Source organism: Thermobia domestica, chromosome 5, assembly GCF_964235325.1.
Source record: "Thermobia domestica chromosome 5, izTheDome1.hap1.1, whole genome shotgun sequence".
NCBI lineage: Eukaryota > Metazoa > Arthropoda > Insecta > Zygentoma > Lepismatidae > Thermobia > Thermobia domestica.
The window spans coordinates 235,742,424-235,760,472 of NC_137458.1; the positions used below are offsets into that span (position 1 = coordinate 235,742,424).

General features: G+C 37.9%; 1 protein-coding gene across 4 annotated transcripts in view; it reads left to right on the top strand.

Annotated features, from left to right (window-relative positions):
- Positions 1–18,049, top strand: part of LOC145686460 (uncharacterized) — a 191,521-nt gene that overhangs the window by 143,535 nt on the left and 29,937 nt on the right. For all 4 annotated transcript variants that reach the window (XM_081759782.1, XM_081759784.1, XM_081759785.1 and 1 more), the window contains one exon: positions 6,946–7,087. In XM_081759782.1, coding sequence (XP_081615908.1) covers positions 6,946–7,087 — 142 coding nt within the window. The remainder of the gene's footprint in view (positions 1–6,945; positions 7,088–18,049) is intronic.

Below are 18,049 nucleotides of genomic sequence, written 5' to 3' on the forward strand. Positions count from 1 at the left end.
TCTTTCCATGTTTCCGGTAGAAGATGAATCCCACGTCGATAAAACTCCGCAGATTTGAAAACTCACGTAAGACCATTTTCATATCCTTCACGTCGGCAAGGACGTTCTCAGTGAATTAGGTTCGCAAAGCGCGTAAAAGATAAAAATCTATAAGGGTGAAGTCAGGGGAATAGGGCAGAGAGGTAAAATTTCCCAACCAAGGCCCATTAATTTCTGATGTGTCATCGCAGCAGAATGTGACATACATATAACATCCGTAAAGTGTTGCACACCGATTTTACCGAAAATTTGCAGGTAGATACTAGACACAACATAAAGTGACAAGTATTTTTTTCGTTTCTGCGGGAAAACGGTTTGAAAGGGCCTTAGCTTCTCCCGAAGTATTTTCAAACATGCTCGAAATCTCCAAAAGAACATGTGCAATTTGCAGAAAAAGGCGTATACACATACTAGATAGAAAACTAGGGATGGGGCCACGGTGGCTCAGTGGTAGAGCGTTCACCTCTGGTGCTTGGGGTCACGGGTTCGATCCCAGCTTCCGCCAAGTGAACTTTGTGGTGGACAAACACCGTGTGCGTGGGTTTTCTCGGGGTTCTCTCGTTTCCTCCCACTTTCTTCATTCCACCATTTCATTCATTACTCATCATCACCGTCTCCTTTAGCCTCACCGGCATAAGCGTGGGACGTAAAACTCAAAGATTTCATTTCATTTTTTACCTTCTTCGGCAATTCCAAGACGCTCGTGAGGCACACTTTCCTGTACACGATGTTGATCTACGACGATTTGCTCTGCAGACCAACAATAGATTTCACCTTCCATCATTTAAGGCATCAAATACTTCGCTGTCGGAGTTTAAAACAACACATAAAATCGTATCGCGAAAGGTGACGAAATGTATATCTACGACACATACGTCTGAAGCTAAAGAGGGCGTATTGAGAACCGTAAATGCCTTTATTGACAATGTAAAGCACCATATTATCCAATTCAGCCCAGGTAATGTGTACAACTCCGATCAACTCCAACTAGAAATGCATGGCGGTCGCATCCTGGCTGCCCAGGGAATGAAGAAAGTGGAAACAGTTGTCCAATCCATGAGTGCGACAACATACAGTTATACAATACAAGCGACCATTACTCATTGTTCTGAAGAAGCCAAATGGTGAGTTCGGCCCACGCGTGCACAACACTGTGTTTCGCCCCCGTAACTTATGTCTTGCTACCTCAAAATCAGGAAAACTCACAAAGGAACTTTATCGTCGTTGGCTAGAGCACGTGTATTTTCCTACAACACATGTTCAAACAGTTTTTCTATTGGACTCTTGGAGTGGACATTGGGAAAACACCCTATGCGCCTTGAACCGGAAGAGAAAAATACTACGCTACTTACAATACCTCAAGGTTTAACTTGGAAACTGCAACTACTAGATGTGTAATTTTTTCGCTTGTAGAAGACATTTGTGCGCCGCTTTTCGGACACTGTTAGGCTAGTTTTAGACGGAAGCATTTATCGTAGCAAAAGTCGTATCATCGATATCCTATCGTGTAAAGTAGCAAATGCTATAGCATTTCCCATGCCATGGCATATCCTATGGCATTTCTTGTCGATAGAACCTGCTCTATTTCGTAGCATTTCTGGTCCGATTGCAGCGCCGTGGTGTGTTAAAAAGAAGCGACATATTTTGTGCCAAATATCCATGCTCTTTGTTTCGTGTGAGAAATTGAATTGTAGTAAAGAAAAATGAGTTGGAGTAGGGATGCTCTTTGTCCACATACTTCTTTGTGATTTTCGTTTTTTAATATGACCGACGAGAACTGTTGTTATAATTACTATAGCTTTAGCTACCTCACGCTTAATTTCGGAGCCATAATTGCGCTCTTCTCCAGTGATTTGTTTGCTACCTCACAACAGATGCTTATCAAAATGCTACCGTTTAAAAGCACTATATACTTTTATTGCCATAGAATATTATATGAAATTTTTGGAAGCACATCTGCTACGAGAAATGCTACAATAAATGCTTCCGTCTAAAACTAGCCTTATCTTACAACAGTCTGATATTAATTTGCACCTACGGGATAACATAATCAAACTACAATCTTTGACACATAATCAATTCTCCTCTCCAAGATACAAAGATCATCAAATACGCGTGGTATCACATTGGCTATACAACAGACAAGCCGGCACAATTTCAGACCCCAGCAGAGTTCTCATTTGCCAAAAATCACATTCTGACATGTGACATTTGTGGACAGGTTGCTATGATTTGTTGTGGTTGGTGTAAGAGATCACTTTGCTTACAACATTTGTTTGTGGAATATCATTATTGTGACAAATTTGTTGCGTAAGTTATTGTGTTTAACAAACTGTTGGTCTGTTTTATAAAATGATGGACAGTATTTGCAATATGTATTTCTTCATTGCACGTCTAACATATGCATTTATACTTTCATCCGAATTGTTTGTGATCATTTGTAGATTGTGACCTTTCTAAACTATTTGGATTAATTTGGTGGGGATATATCTCCCCTTGCAACAGTTTTCCGCAGGAAATAACAAATACGTATATTTTATTTATATATCTAGTATGTATTGTACATACGCCTTTTTCTGCAAATTATTCCTGTCCTTTTGGAGATTTAGAGCTTTTTTGAAAATATTTCGGGAGAGGCTTAGGCCCCTTCAAACTGTTTTTTCCGCAGAAATGAAAAATACATATTTCTTACTTTCACGTCTAGTATCTGCATGCATAATTTCCTCGGAAACGCTTGTGCCCTTTCGTCGAGTTTGGCCTTTGTCATTATTTTTGGAGATATTTGAATAGGGGACGTTTCACCCCCTGCAACCGTTTTCTCACACAAAAGAAAAAAACAGTATTCCTTAATTTTCTATCTAATATGTGTATACGCCTTTTTCTGCAAAATAGTTCGTATTCTTTTGGAAATTTCGAGCTTTTTTGAAAATATTTTGGGAGGGGCTTAGGTCCGTTCAAACCGTTTTTCCCAGAAACGAAAAAATACTTATTTCTTACTTTTAAGTCTAGTATCTGCATGCATAATTTCCTCGGAAACGCTTGTGCCCTTTCGTCGAGTTTGGCCTTTGTCATTATTTTTGGAGATATTTGAATAGGGGACGTTTCACCCCCTGCAACCGTTTTCTCACACAAAAGAAAAAAACAGTATTCCTTAATTTTCTATCTAATATGTGTATACGCCTTTTTCTGCAAAATAGTTCGTATTCTTTTGGAAATTTCGAGCTTTTTTGAAAATATTTTGGGAGGGGCTTAGGTCCGTTCAAACCGTTTTTCCCAGAAACGAAAAAATACATATTTCTTACTTTTAAGTCTAGTATCTGCATTATAGCTTCCTCGGAACCGCTTGTGCCCTTTTGTCGATTATTTTTGGAGATATTTAAATGGGGACCGTTGTTCCCCTGCAACTGTTTTCTCACACAAAAGAAAAAACCCGTATTCCTTAATTTTCTTTTAGTATGTGTATACGCCTTTTTCTGCAAATTGCTCATATTCTTTTGGAGATTTCGAGCTTTTTTGAAAATACTTTGGGAGGTGTCTAGGCCCCTTCAAACCGTTTTTCCGCAGAAACGATAAAATATAGGTCGCTTTATTTTGTGTCTAGTATCTACCTGCAAAATTTCGTTGAAATCGGCGTGCAACACTTTACGGATGTTCCTTGGTATCGTCATCTTATAGGGGGATAACCCCTTGCCGATTGACAAGGCCTGGCCGCTTCGACCTTTATGTCCGATTTTTCGCGACACACAGTCCTGTGACTCTTCACGTTCCGGTACATAACCCACTTCTCATCTCCTGTGGCAATCTGTGTCAAGAAAGGGTCATTTTTATACCGGCAAAACAAGGAAATCCATGTGATGACACTCCTCTCTGGTTGAGTTGCACTCAGCTCATGTGAAATCCAACTATCAAACTTTGTGGTAAAACCTACCTTTACAAGCCTTCTTTCCATTGTTTCCCTGTGCTAATCCCTCTGCGATTGTATTCGGATTTACTATTATGGCCTAAATCAGATTATCTTCGGAAAATGCTAATGGTCGCCCAGGCCTTGGCTGATCTTAATAGCTTCTGTCGCCGTCCCTGAACTTTCAAAACCAGCGACGATATGTGCTTTCGTCTATTGCATCCTCTATTAATTTATAACGCCTTTCACCAGGATATATTACAAACGGGTAGAACTTTCGTAAATACTTATTACTAAAATTTGAAAGAAAGTAATGTTATTGGCAACTTCAGGTGATGAAGCGAGTTTTGAAGATATCAAATACTCTAAAATTTAGATAAAATCAATAAAATCAGTAAGAACAAATAGGTTTCCGACGTCTTTCCTAACAATAATATTGGGAAACAACTAGCATAATCCACGTTAGTATCAAACGTAGAAGAGAATAAAAATAGAACATATAACCACAAGGGAACTCTAACTCAAAAAAAGGAACGCTGAGTCATAAATAGTAGTTTTTATTATTGACACATCACTCTGGAATAAATATACTTCGAAGTACAGAAAAAAAAACAATCATGAAAATAAAATGTTGATATTAATTTACAATATATATATATATATATATATATATATATATATATATATATATATATATATATCATAGTGTAATAATTCCACAGTGCAATATTGCTTATAAACATTCATTGGCAATTTAAAATACATATTATTGTAGATTCCATTTAAGCTGCAATTGTATATAAAAATATACGAGATATACACAGTGTGGCATTTGAAATCGAGACTTTTTTTTTCCACAACCTGTGGTGCAAAAAAAAAGAGAGATGTTTCATGAGTACCTGATACCAAGTGTATTGATCTTGACTGATACTTACGTGTGTGAGGTGGCGAACGTATATAGGTGTTGCTAAACTGTGTCGTGAACCCAACATAGAACAACGAGCGAACAGTGCGCGTCTGAGTAGGACTGCTACAGAAACTTGTCAAATGCTGCAATAAGTGTATGGGGCCACTTGTTTATCCCGTGTACTTGTATTTCCATTGCACAGGCGTTTCAAGGAGGGGCGGAAGTCAATTGAACACGAACATCCAGGTCCAGCGAGGACAGTGAGAACACAAAAATTGGTGGAGAATGTGAGGACACCGACGACAGAAGACTAAAATGCGACATTGGGAATCCTTGCCGAGAAGTTCCACATGAATAATGAAACTGCGCGGCAAATAATAACCCACGATCTCAACAAGACGAAGGTATGTGTCCGTTTCGTGCCTCATTCCTTAACAAATTACCAACAAAGGGACAGGATTGATACTGCAAAGACTGATCCGTACCGCCAAAAAGGATTCTAACTTCCTCCTGACTATCGTTATTAGTGATGAGACATGAGTTTTACAATACAAGTCGACAAAACATCAGAGTGCAGAGTGAAAGTCTCCTAACTCTCAACAAGCCAAACAATTGCAACATCCAAAATCCAAATTAAAGCTTTTGCTCATTGTTTTGTACAATAGTAAGGGCATTGTGCGTAAGGAATTAATGCATACAGGACAGACAGTTAATGCCTCATTTTACCTTAAGGTATTGAAGTGGTTACTGCAACGTACCACACGTATGAGGCCTGAATATAGGGGTGATGTTCAGTGGGTCTTCTCCATAACAATGTCCGAAGTCACAAGGCACTGATTGTGCAAGACATTTTGTTCCGCTAGCACTGTGCGATTATTTTCTGTTTCCTAAGCTGAAGTCTGCCTCAAATTTTCGTATTTTGATAATGTAACGGACAGACAGTTTCTACTTCGGATTCCCATTTCTGTGAGATCTTAATATTGTCCTCCCATCTTCACCTATATCTTTCCAGTGGTCTTTTCCTATTGGATACCCGACTTTCTAATTTCTTCCATTCTGGCTACATGGCCTGCTCACCTAAGCCTCCTAGACTTCAGTGTTTGCTAAAAAGTATAAGTTATGCAGTTCCTCGTTATGAAGTTTTCGCCATTCCCACTCTCGATCCTCTTGGGTCCGAATATTTGTCTCAGAATTTAATTCTCAAATACTTTCGGTCTGCGTTCCTTCCTCAGCGTAAACCACCATATTCCAAAACCATGCAGCACAGCAGACATGATTATCTTTTTATATATTTTAAGATTCAAATTGCTCAACAGAATTCGGGAAGAAAAATGATTTTGAATTGAATAATAACACGAATTTCCTGCTTTTAATCGACATATAATTTCTTCGTTTATGTGGTTTTTGTCCGTTAAAGATATTTGAAAATATCTACTTTGTCAAAAGTATTATTTAATATTTTAATGCATTCATAATTTGCAGTATTACGATCCCGGCGAACTTCCATGTATTTAGTTTTCTCCGTACTTACTTCCAAACTCATGTCCCTGCAAGCGTTTAATAATACTTCAGCATTTCTTTCTATTGTTCTTGTATCACTCCTATCACACTTATATCATCAGCATACGCCATAACCTGGTGAATATCATTCAGCTCTAGATCCTGGCTGCTGTCTTTCCTTTTCCCTATAGCGTACTCCAAAACAAAGTTTAATAAAAATGGCGACAACACATCTCATTGTTTCAAGCCATTCTCGACGTGAAAGCTCGTAGACAAGAATGTTCCTACTCAATATTTACTTTGAGATTCATTTAAACACATCGTAATTAATCTAACTTGCTTTTCGGCATTCCAAATTCTGTAAGAATGTTACACAATATTTCCCTTCTGAGTCGTAAGTCTTTTTAAAATCAATAAATAATTGATGTACCGGGGTATCGTATTCCCATTTGTTTTCGAGTATTTGTCGAATGGTAAATAGCTGGTCCATAGTTGATCTATTTTGCCAAAATCCTCACTGATAGTCTGCAATAATTTCATCTGCGTATGGGGTATTATTATTATTATTAGCTAATGTATCTATTTTGCTTCTATTTAGGTATGAGCGTAAATGCAGAATGTGAAGGTAGCGCACCACCCCTTGTTGATATTTTATATCTCCAAGAAGTAGATGAAGAATTTGCAATGCTATTAGCTCAAAAATTGATTAAAGAAGGAGCAGATATTGATTATCGATCACAGTAAGTTGATAATTATTTTGTTTCTATCTCCTGTGTTTATGTGTGGTATCATCCAGTATATCACGTTTATTCATGTACATCAAAATATAATGTTGCCTTTCAATTTTTCTCCTTGGATCTGTGTAAAATGGAACGGTAACTTTAAACTGATAATATCGCAAATGGAGGGTACATTACTGCAGAGGTCAGTTTTGTTTCACTTAAAGAATTATGCATAAAATATAAATAGAAGTAACTAAAGAGAAATTGTAACAGTTTGAATGAAAAAAAAATGTATTTATACAAGAATTTTGTGAGTTTTGTATACTTTGGTCACCATGTTTTCGTCAGAAGAATATAATTTTTAGTGCAAGGAACTGCTAATAGAATCAAAATATTAGGAAATTTCAGTTCCTTAGCTCGTGGAATTTGAACCTGCAACCTTTCGATTATGAACGTTAACCATTGAAGCAAACAAACAAACAAACAAACAAAAAAATTTTTCGTTGTGTAAAACGGAGATGCGTTTGTTTGTCCGTTATGCCTGTACGTTAAATGTGATTACTATAAAACCATATGATGTCAATGTGCCAGTCACGTCTCTATGAATTCTTTCCAATCCTTAATGCGTTCACTTCGTTGAACTTTTCAGATCGTCAAGCTAGTACTTGTGATTATCCGTCTGGCGCTTTGTAAGGGTTTTACATTTCATTCTGTTTTCAAGATCAATTGGCAGTCAGCTCTGAAACTCAGTGTTCAGTTCTGCTGATGTTTAAAAGGACCTGACAATAAATAGTGTTATCAATGAATGGCAATTAGTATAGTAGACGTATTTCAAATAACTTTTATGTAAGTAATTCAGATTGTTCGTAACATACCAAAATAGTAATTCAGTTTGTTATTGTGAAAGTGAACGTGTAAGAACTGAATTTGAAAATCCAGAAATTTAATGAATGTCTTTTGTCACTTCTTTGCTTCTAATGTTGCCAACTTCGTCTTTTGTTTGTTTATTTTACAAATTAAGTGCATTTTGTTTATTAACAGAGTAGTAATCGCCCCACTTGGTCTCACTTTGGACTTTGACCCCGACCTTTGTGACGTCATAGCTCAAAGGTCAATGACCTTGGCCCGGGGTCAATGACCTAGGGGTACCTAGGACCAACCCCTCTAAATTTTGGCAGGGGTACCTTGGCCCACCCCCTAAATTTTGGCAGGGGTACCTAGGACCACCCCCTTAAATTTTGGAAATTGCCAAATCTAAAAATTTGGTATGGTAGCCTAGGACCACAGTATGTACCTCTAACAGTATTGGGTGTCTATGTCGTTCCCTTTTATGGGTAAAAAATTGCCAAAAAGTCAAATTTCGGGGGTTTTTGACCTAATTTATCCCCTTTGATGAGGTGTTATTACCCTATATGGTTATATGGGCGTATACAGGGGTCCATTCCCTTTCATAGCATATGGGTATATTAATGCACCCCTTGAAATTTTTGGGAGGGGTACCTTGGCCCACCCCTTCAATTTTGGAAATTGACCAATTTAAACATTGGGTATTATAGTATAGGACCCTAATATCTATTATGATAAATTTGGGTGGTCCACCTCATTCCCTTCTAGGGGTACAAAATTGCCAAAACTATAAACGTAAGCAATACGTTATACCACGTGTTTGGTTTTTGGCTCAATTTATCCCCTTTGATGAGGTGTTATTACCTTATATGGTTATATGGTCATGTATAGGGGTCCATTCCCTTTTATAAGATGTGGGTATATTTGTGCACCCCTTGAAAAATTTGGGAGGGGCACCTTGGCCCACCCCTTAAATTTTGGAAATTGACCAATTTAAACATTTGGTATTATAGTACTGCACCCTAACATGTATTATGATAAATTTGGGTGGTCCACCTTGTTCCCTTCTAGGGGTACAAATTTGCCAAAATTTTAGTACAACCACGTGTTTGGTATTTTGGCCCAATTTATTTCCTTGGATGAAGTCCTATTACCTTATATGGTTATGTATAGGGGTCTATTCCCTATCATAAGACATAGGTACATTTGTGCACCCCCAGGAGGGGTACCTTGGCCCACCCCTTAAATTTTGGAAATTGCCCAATTTAAACATTTGGTATTATAGTACAGGTCCTCAATATGTATCATGATAAATTTGGATGGTCTACATCGTTCCCTTTTAGGGGTACAAAAATTGCCAAAATATAAACGTTGTACCACGTGTTTGTTTTTTTGGTCCATTTTATCCCCTTTGATGAGATCCTATGATTACAAGGGGTCCATATCCTATCATAAGACATGGGTATATTGTTGCACCCTTCTTAAATTTTGGCAATGGGGGTCCACTGAAATTGTCCAATTGAAGCATAGTACAGGACCTCAATATGTTTCGGTGGTCCTATTTTCAAATTTTTAAGTACAACCATGTGTTCGGTTACTGACTCAATGTATCCTCTTTGATAAGGTATGGACGGTATCTCCTTTCAATTTGGTAGTACCCTTCGGGTGTAGTACGGTCACGTGATCAATGATTTGGTTTTTGATGCGCGACGAGGTCCCTGGTCAATGTTCTCTAGGAAAGATTCTTGGCATTTAAAACTTTTTTTTTCAACTTTTCAAACTAAAAAAAAATGAAAACAAAAATTGAAACGAAAAAATTTCGAAACAAAAATGTTCAAACAAAAATTTTAAACAAAAAATTCGAACATTTTTTAAACTTAAATTTCAAACAAAAAGTTTTTTTAGTTTGAAACAAAAAAATTTTAAACAAAAAAAATTGGAAACGAAAAATTTCAAAACAAAAATTTCGAACAAAAAAAATTTAAACAAAAAATTTTGCAACAAAAAAATTAAAAATTTTCAAACGAAAAAAATTTCAAACAAAATTTTGAAACAAAAAATTTCAAACAAAAAATTTGGAAACGAAAAAAAAAATTGAAACATTTTCAAACAAAAAATTTTGAAAGAATAAATTTACAAACAAAAAAATTTCAAACAAAAATTTGAAAAAAATTTGAAAAAAAAATTTTCAACAAAATTTTTGAAACAAAAATTTCAAAACAAATTTGAAACGAAAAATTTTCAAATAGAATTTAAATCAAACAGTGATCAGCTTTCACGGTTAACCGTTAAACTTTATCCGGTTTTTAACTATTCGATTAACAAATAAACGGTTTTCAACTATTCGATTAACAAATAAACGGTTTTCAACTACTCGATAAACAGATGAACTGTTTCTTTCCTTTTCACACCAGTGAGTGCAAGAATTTACAAACTAAAACAAAAAAATTTGTACTCGCTTTAAATACGCATCATTTTTGAAACAAGGTGTTAGTGTTCATCATGGATACACAGTGGAAACATCCATTTACCTGTATTCTCGCAGGGCCTAGTGGGTGTGGAAAAACGTATTTTGTGAAGCGATTACTGTCACATCTCCCAACCATGATCAATGCAAAATTTCGTAAGATATACTGGTATTATGCAGAATGGCAAGACGTGTATGCAACAATGCCAGTTCCAGTAGAATTTCACGAAGGACTTCCACGAATGAAAGATTTTCAGCCTCAAGATGGACCACATTTGATTATTATTGATGACCATATGCGAGAAGTGAATAGTGATATTGTTGATATGTTCACAAAAGGATCACATCATCGAAATATTAGTGTGATTTTTATAACACAAAATGTATTTCATCAAAGTAAAGCAAATAGAAATATGAGTTTAAATTGTTCGTATTTGGTGTTGTTTAAAAATCCACGTGACAAGTCACAAATCAAGCATATGAGTTATCAAATCATGCCTGAGCATCCACTGTTTCTACAAGAAAGTTATGCAGACGCAACAAGAAATCCACATGGTTATTTACTGATGGATCTTAAACAAGATACACCCGATGAAATGCGATTTCGTACAAATATTTTTCCCGACGATTTGCATCATTATGTTTACGTACCAACAAAACATGTTTAAATTATTGTGCATGTGAAAAGAATGATTTAGTCTGTCACGATGTCTCCTACAGTGAAACACGCTGATCTGCTACGTGCTCTGCACAAAGCTAAACCAAGATTGCGTAAAGCTATTATTGCCAATGCAGACGCTTCATTAATTCATAGTATTTGTGAATGTTGTTATAATGTCTTAAAAGGCAATGTTCCACTGACAAGTGCGCAGAAGTCAAGATTAAAGCGTTACAAGAACACGCTCCGCTATCTGGTGGACAATACAAAATCATTGGATAAAAAGAAGAAACATTTAGCCGTACAACAAGGAGGATTCTTACCTGCATTACTTGCACCTATTTTAGGAAGTGTGTTATCCAGTATTTTGTTCAAACAATAAACATCATGGAACATAGCAAGAAGATGGTTTTAGTGCCACCAGAAATGCTTCAACGAATGCATGCATCATCATCCCGTGTGAGTGAAAATCGAGAATCTAATCTCGATCGTGAAATGCAATCTATATTGAATACATCGTATCCAAGTGATGAAGAAAAATGGAATCAGTACAATAGAATATTACAGAAATATCTTTATGTGATACGTAAACAAGAAGAACCAATACCACTTACAATTACATCAATGAAACCTGATGGTGACGTCCCGAATGTTGGCGATAGCACGAAACAAGAAATTTTAGCCGCAATACCACAAATGTATCGTAAGAAAGCCGAACTACTATTCCGTCGTTTAAAACAAGATGACGCAATTACGTGGGATCATAAAGGAACAGTGTACATCAACGATAATAAACTACATGGATCCAATATTGTAGATTTAATGTGCGATGTGACTCGACCGAGGAAACATTCTAATCCTCAAGGCTGGGAATTGTTTTGCAACTACCTTGCATCGTCAAACACACCTCAAGAATTGATCGGTAATCCACGGAGATTAAACTATATTGTCAAGCATAATAGTACAACAGCATCTGAAGGATCTGCACCACCAAAACCGGCACCTGAATTATTTTCTTCCGGAGAAGCAGAAGAAGAAGAAGATGATGATGATGATGTTTTAGAAGTCCGACCAAAAAGAAAACGTATCATTCCACAATGGTCAACGTACAAACCATGAACAAAAAGTTGAAATCCATTTATTACAATCCAGCACATCCTGCATCATTTTCTACTGCAAAGAAATTATGGCAAGCCACAGGAAAATCTATACCTCTAGCCAAAATAAAACTTTGGTTAAACAAACAACCTACCTACACGTTACATCGTCCTGTACGTCGTCGTTTCCGTAGAGATTTTTATCTTGTCAACAATATTGATGATCAATGGGAATGTGATTTAAATGATTTACAATCACTTCAAAACTATAATGACAATTACCGCTATATTCTTACAGTGATTGATGTGTTTAGTCGGTACGGGTGGGCTGTACCACTAAAATCAAAAAGTGCCGAGGATATAGTGAATGCATTTGAAATGATTTTCCAGGAGAGGAAACCAATTGTGCTACGTAGTGATCAAGGAACTGAATTTACCAACAAGACAGTACAAAAGTTTCTCAGGAAACACAACGTGCAACATGTTACAACAAAGGATCCAGATATTAAAGCCAGCATCGCAGAAAGATTTAATCAGACATTGAAACATCGTATGTGGAAATACTTTACCAAATATCAAACATACAATTACATCAAAGTATTGCCTTTACTTGTAAAAGCATACAATGAAAGTCGGCATTCCAGTATTAAAATGGCACCTGCAAACGTTTCTCAGGACAATTTACTGGAGGTGTGGCATAACTTATACGACAAAAAGCTACAACGTTCAAAACAAGATACGGATTTATCTGTTGGTGATACTGTTCGTATAAGTAAAACAAAACGTATCTTTGACAAGGGTTACCTCGAGAACTGGACTTGGGAAATATTCAAAGTAAAAGCCATTGTACCAAGAAACCCACCAGTGTATCGACTAGAGGATTTAAATCATCAACTTATCGATGGTGTTTTCTACAGAGAAGAATTACAACCAGTACCGCTCCCTTCGACGTTCATCATCGATAAAATATTACGTACAAGAACAAATGGTCGCAGAAAGGAGTATCTCGTCCAGTGGAAAGGATATCCTTCCTCATTCAATTCGTGGATCCCTGCAACTTCATTGAAGAAGAAGAAGAATGGAACCTGATCAAGATTTTTACGTTACACTTCCCAGTAATAGTTCCATGGATTATTTTCCAGAAAATACATTGACTTCATATATTACGAAATTACAACGACGTGTAGAGTTTCGCCAGAAATGGGATGTGGCAATTGTAGAGATTCATTATCCACATTCTTTGCTGAACATTAACAGTGAAAACAATAAAATATATTACAAATCATCAAGTAGTAATGATCAAGAACCGTGGAAGGTTGTAACGATCCCTGTACGCTATTATAACAATATACGGGATCTTATTCATGCAATTAATATACATCATAAAGAAACCAATTTATTTATATCTCATGACGCAACTAATAATATATGCCTCATAAGACATCCCAAAAAGGAAATCCATACTTCTGTACAAATCTCACCAAGTGTTAGTTTAATGCTTGGATTTGAACCGAAAAGTGATTTAAAAGATATGGAAAAGGGACAATATACACCGGATGTACGATTAGGCTTACCATCACAAATGTACGTCTATTGTGACATTATTGAATCTGTCATTGTTGGAGATACAATGGTACCCTTGCTACGAATTGTCAACATGGATCCTGTGAATCATACTTTTGGAAGTCATGCAGTACAAATCTTTAATCCTGCACATTATGTTCCGGTGGAAAAAATGAATTTTGAGCAAATACAAATCTATATAAGGGATAGCACAGGTCATCGTATGCCATTCACCTTTGGAACGGTGTGTACAAAACTACATTTCCGTCGTCGTCGTCATGACTGATCCGTATTTGCAATACTACCAAAAACAAGCGTTGTCCGGTATCGGCAACGTCTATGTGGGAAGTCCCTATCAAGCAGGACATGGCATTGGAAGTTTCCTTGGTGGCTTATTTCGTTCAGTGTTACCACTTGTGAAGCAAGGCGCTAAAACTGTGGGAAAAGAATTATTAAAATCAGGTGCCAATATGATTAATGATGTTGTGATCTCGAATCAACCGCTGGAAGAATCGTTTCATCAACGTATGCAAGAGGCAAAATCAAATTTACAAGAAAAAGCTAAAAATAATTTGAAAACTATGCTGGGAAGTGGATATCATAAACGAAAATGGGATGACAGTAGGGTGGGGACACTTGGGCGAGTTTTTTTTCCTACTGCGCATGCGCAAACCCTGGACGCTGATTGGCTGGGGCAGGTCACGTGACCCGGCCACGCCCCCTGACGCTGATTGGTCGTTGCAGGCCACGCCCCCCGGCCACGCCCCTTGACGCTCATTGGCTGGCCACGCCCCCCGCCACGCCCCTTGACGCTGATTGGTCGATGTAGGCCACGCCCCCCGCCACGCCCCCTGACGCTGATTGGCCGGCCACGCCCCCTTGACGCTGATTGGTCACGCTCTTTTACGACCTCCGATTGGCTGGCAGCGGACCCCGCCCCGTACGCGCCGATTGGCTGGCGCGGGACCCCCTTCCGATTGGCTGGCGCCGGACCCCCGCCGATTGGGTGACACCGGACCCCCGCCGATTGGCCGGCGCAGGACCCTCCCTCTTTACGCTGATTGGTCGGCCACGCGCACGGTCTGCGCAGATCGGTCGACGCCGGATCACCGTCCACGCACATGTCACATAGTAGAGCAGATATCACATTCTTCATCCACCTATTTAACATAGCACATATCGTTCCCTTTTATGAGCACTCTTTTAAACAGCAAAGACTCGTTCCCTTTTATGAGCGCTTTACGAACACATAGCAGAGCAGATATCACATTCTTCATCCGCCTATTTAACATAGCACATATAACATAAGACTATCTAACATAGCAGGGGTGCACTCATTCCCTTTTATGAGCACTTTACGAACACATAACATAGCACATATAACATGAGACTATATAGCATAGCAGGGGTGAACTCGTTCCCTTTTATGAGCACTTTTTTTTCAACATAGCAGAGAATAATGGGGGAGTATTCGCCCTCCATTTTGAGACCAATTTTTTGACCTACTGCGCATATGCGCAGAAACATAAAATAAGACATAACACCTCCGTTCTCTTTTACGAGCACTTTATAGCAACATAATAGAGCAGACTGCAGATTTTTCCAGTTCAGGAGCAGACTACGGCTACGCGCAGAAACATAAAATAAGAAGCAGAGAATAATGGGGGAGTATTCGCCCTCCATTTTGAGACCAATTTTTTGACCTACTGCGCATATGCGCAAAACTGTTCCAATTCCGCCGTTAAAAAAAATAACAACACACACAGCAGACCGCAGACTGTTCCAGTTCAGGAGCAGATTACTGCTATGCGCAGAAACATAAAATAAGACATAACACCACCGTTTTCTCTTACGAGCACTTTATAGCAACATAATAGAGCAGAGAATAAAAAAAGATAACAACACACACACATACACACAGCAAATCGCAGATTGTTCCAGTTTAGGAGCAGATTACGCCTATGCGCAGAAACATAAAATAAGACATAACACCCCCGTTTTCTCTTACGAGCACTTTATAGCAACATAATAGAGCAGAGAATAAAAAAATAACACACACACACACACTTGATTGCTTATGCGCAGTAAAATTAAATTTCCAATTAATTACACATTGCACGCATGCGCAGAAAAATTACACTAGACTACAGACTGTCCCAGTTGCAGTGCTGGTCCCTGTTCAATAGAGCAGACTACGTGCAACAAGCAGGTCATAAAAGACTATGACCTATTTTTCATCACCTAAATAACATAGTATACTCCCACACTTGGTTGCGTATACCAAATCCGATTTAGTACAAATAACACGCATGCGCAGAAACATTTACATTTCCGATTCGACCATGCTGGTAAAGAATACCACACCTATTTCTACCAGGGTCTTATAGTTTATGTGGGATACGCCCTTTCTATAATAATTTTAACCGATTTGGATGAAACTCGGCATATGGGGGTTTTCGACCATGCTGAGTACGAATATCATACTTATTTTTAACCGGGTCCTATAGTTTTTGTGGCATACGCCCTTTCTATGACAATTTTATCCAATTTGGATGAACTCGGCATATGGGGGTTTTCGGACATGCTGATTACCAATACCACACCTACTTTTACCTGGGTCTTATAGTTTATGTGGGATACGCCCTTTCTATGACACTTAAAACCTAATAACTCAAAAACGGATCCGCATATTGAGATGGTGTTTCCAAATCTAGTAATTGGTCATCAACTAGTACATGACGTACCGACTTTCGAGGTCAAAGGTCAACATACTTAAAACCTAATAACTCTTAAATGGATCCACATATTGAGATGCTGTTTCCAAATCTAGTAATTGGTCATCAACTACCACAAGTTCCAAAATAATGACCATCGAGGTCAAAGGTCAACATACTTAAAACCTAATAACACGAAAACTGAGCCACATATTGAGATGCTGTTTCCACATTGAGTAATAGGTCATCAGGTACCACAAGTCCCAAAATAGTGGCCATCGAGGTCAAAGGTCAACATACTTAAAACCTAATAACTCTTAAATGGATCCACATATTGAAATGTTGTTTCCACATTTAGTAATTGGTCATCAGGTACTACAAGTTCCAAAATCATGACCATCGAGGTCAAAGGTCAACATACTTAAAACCTAATAACACGAAAACTGAGCCAAATATCGAAGTGGTGTTTCCACATTGAGTAATAGGTCATCAGGTACCACAAGTCCCAAAATAATGATCATCGAGGTCAAAGGTCAGCATACTTAAAACCTAATAACTCGAAAATGGAGCCAAATATCGAAGTGGTGTTTCCCCATTTACTAATTGGTCATCAGGTACTACACGTTCCAAAATCATGATCATCGAGGTCAAAGGTCAACCTACTTAAAACCTAATAACTCGAAAACGGATCCACATATTGAGATGCTGTTTCCACATTGAGTAATAGGTCATCAGGTACCACAAGTCCCAAAATAGTGGCCATCGAGGTCAAAGGTCAACATACTTAAAAAATAATAACTCTTAAATGGATCCACATATTGAAATGTTGTTTCCACATTTAGTAATTGGTCATCAGGTACTACAAGTTCCAAAATCATGATCGTCGAGGTCAAAGGTCAACATACTTAAAACCTAATAACACGAAAACTGAGCCAAATATCGAAGTGGTGTTTCCACATCTAGTAATTGGTCATCAGGTACTACATGTTAAAAATAATGATCATCGAGGTCAAAGGTCAAAATACTTAAAACCTAATAACTCGAACACGGAGCCACATATTGAGATGGTGTTTCCACGTTTAGTAATTGGTCATCAGGTACTACAAGATCCAAAACATTGACCATCGAGGTCAAAGGTCAACCTACTTAAAACCTAATAACACGAAAACGGGGCCACATATTGAGATGGTGTTTCCAAGTCTGGTAATTGGTCATCAGGTACTACAAGATCCAAAACATTGACCATCGAGGTCAAAGGTCAACCTACTTAAAACCTAATAACACGAAAACTGAGCCACATATTGAGGTCGTGTTTCCACGTTTAGTAATTGGTTATCAGGTACTACAAGTTCCAAAATAATGATCATCGAGGTCAAAGGTCAACATACTTAAACCTAATAACTCGAAAACGAACCCCCATATTGAGATGTTGTTTCCAAATCTAGTAATTGGTCATCAGGTACTACATGCCCCAAAATAATGACCATCGAGGTCAAAGGTCAAAACTCGAAAATGGATCCACATACTCAGGTGCTGTTTCCACATTTAGTAATCGGCCACCAACTACTACATGTCCTAAAGGTACTTACCACGGAGGTCAAAAATCAGACTAGTAAACGAAGCAACATATTGAGG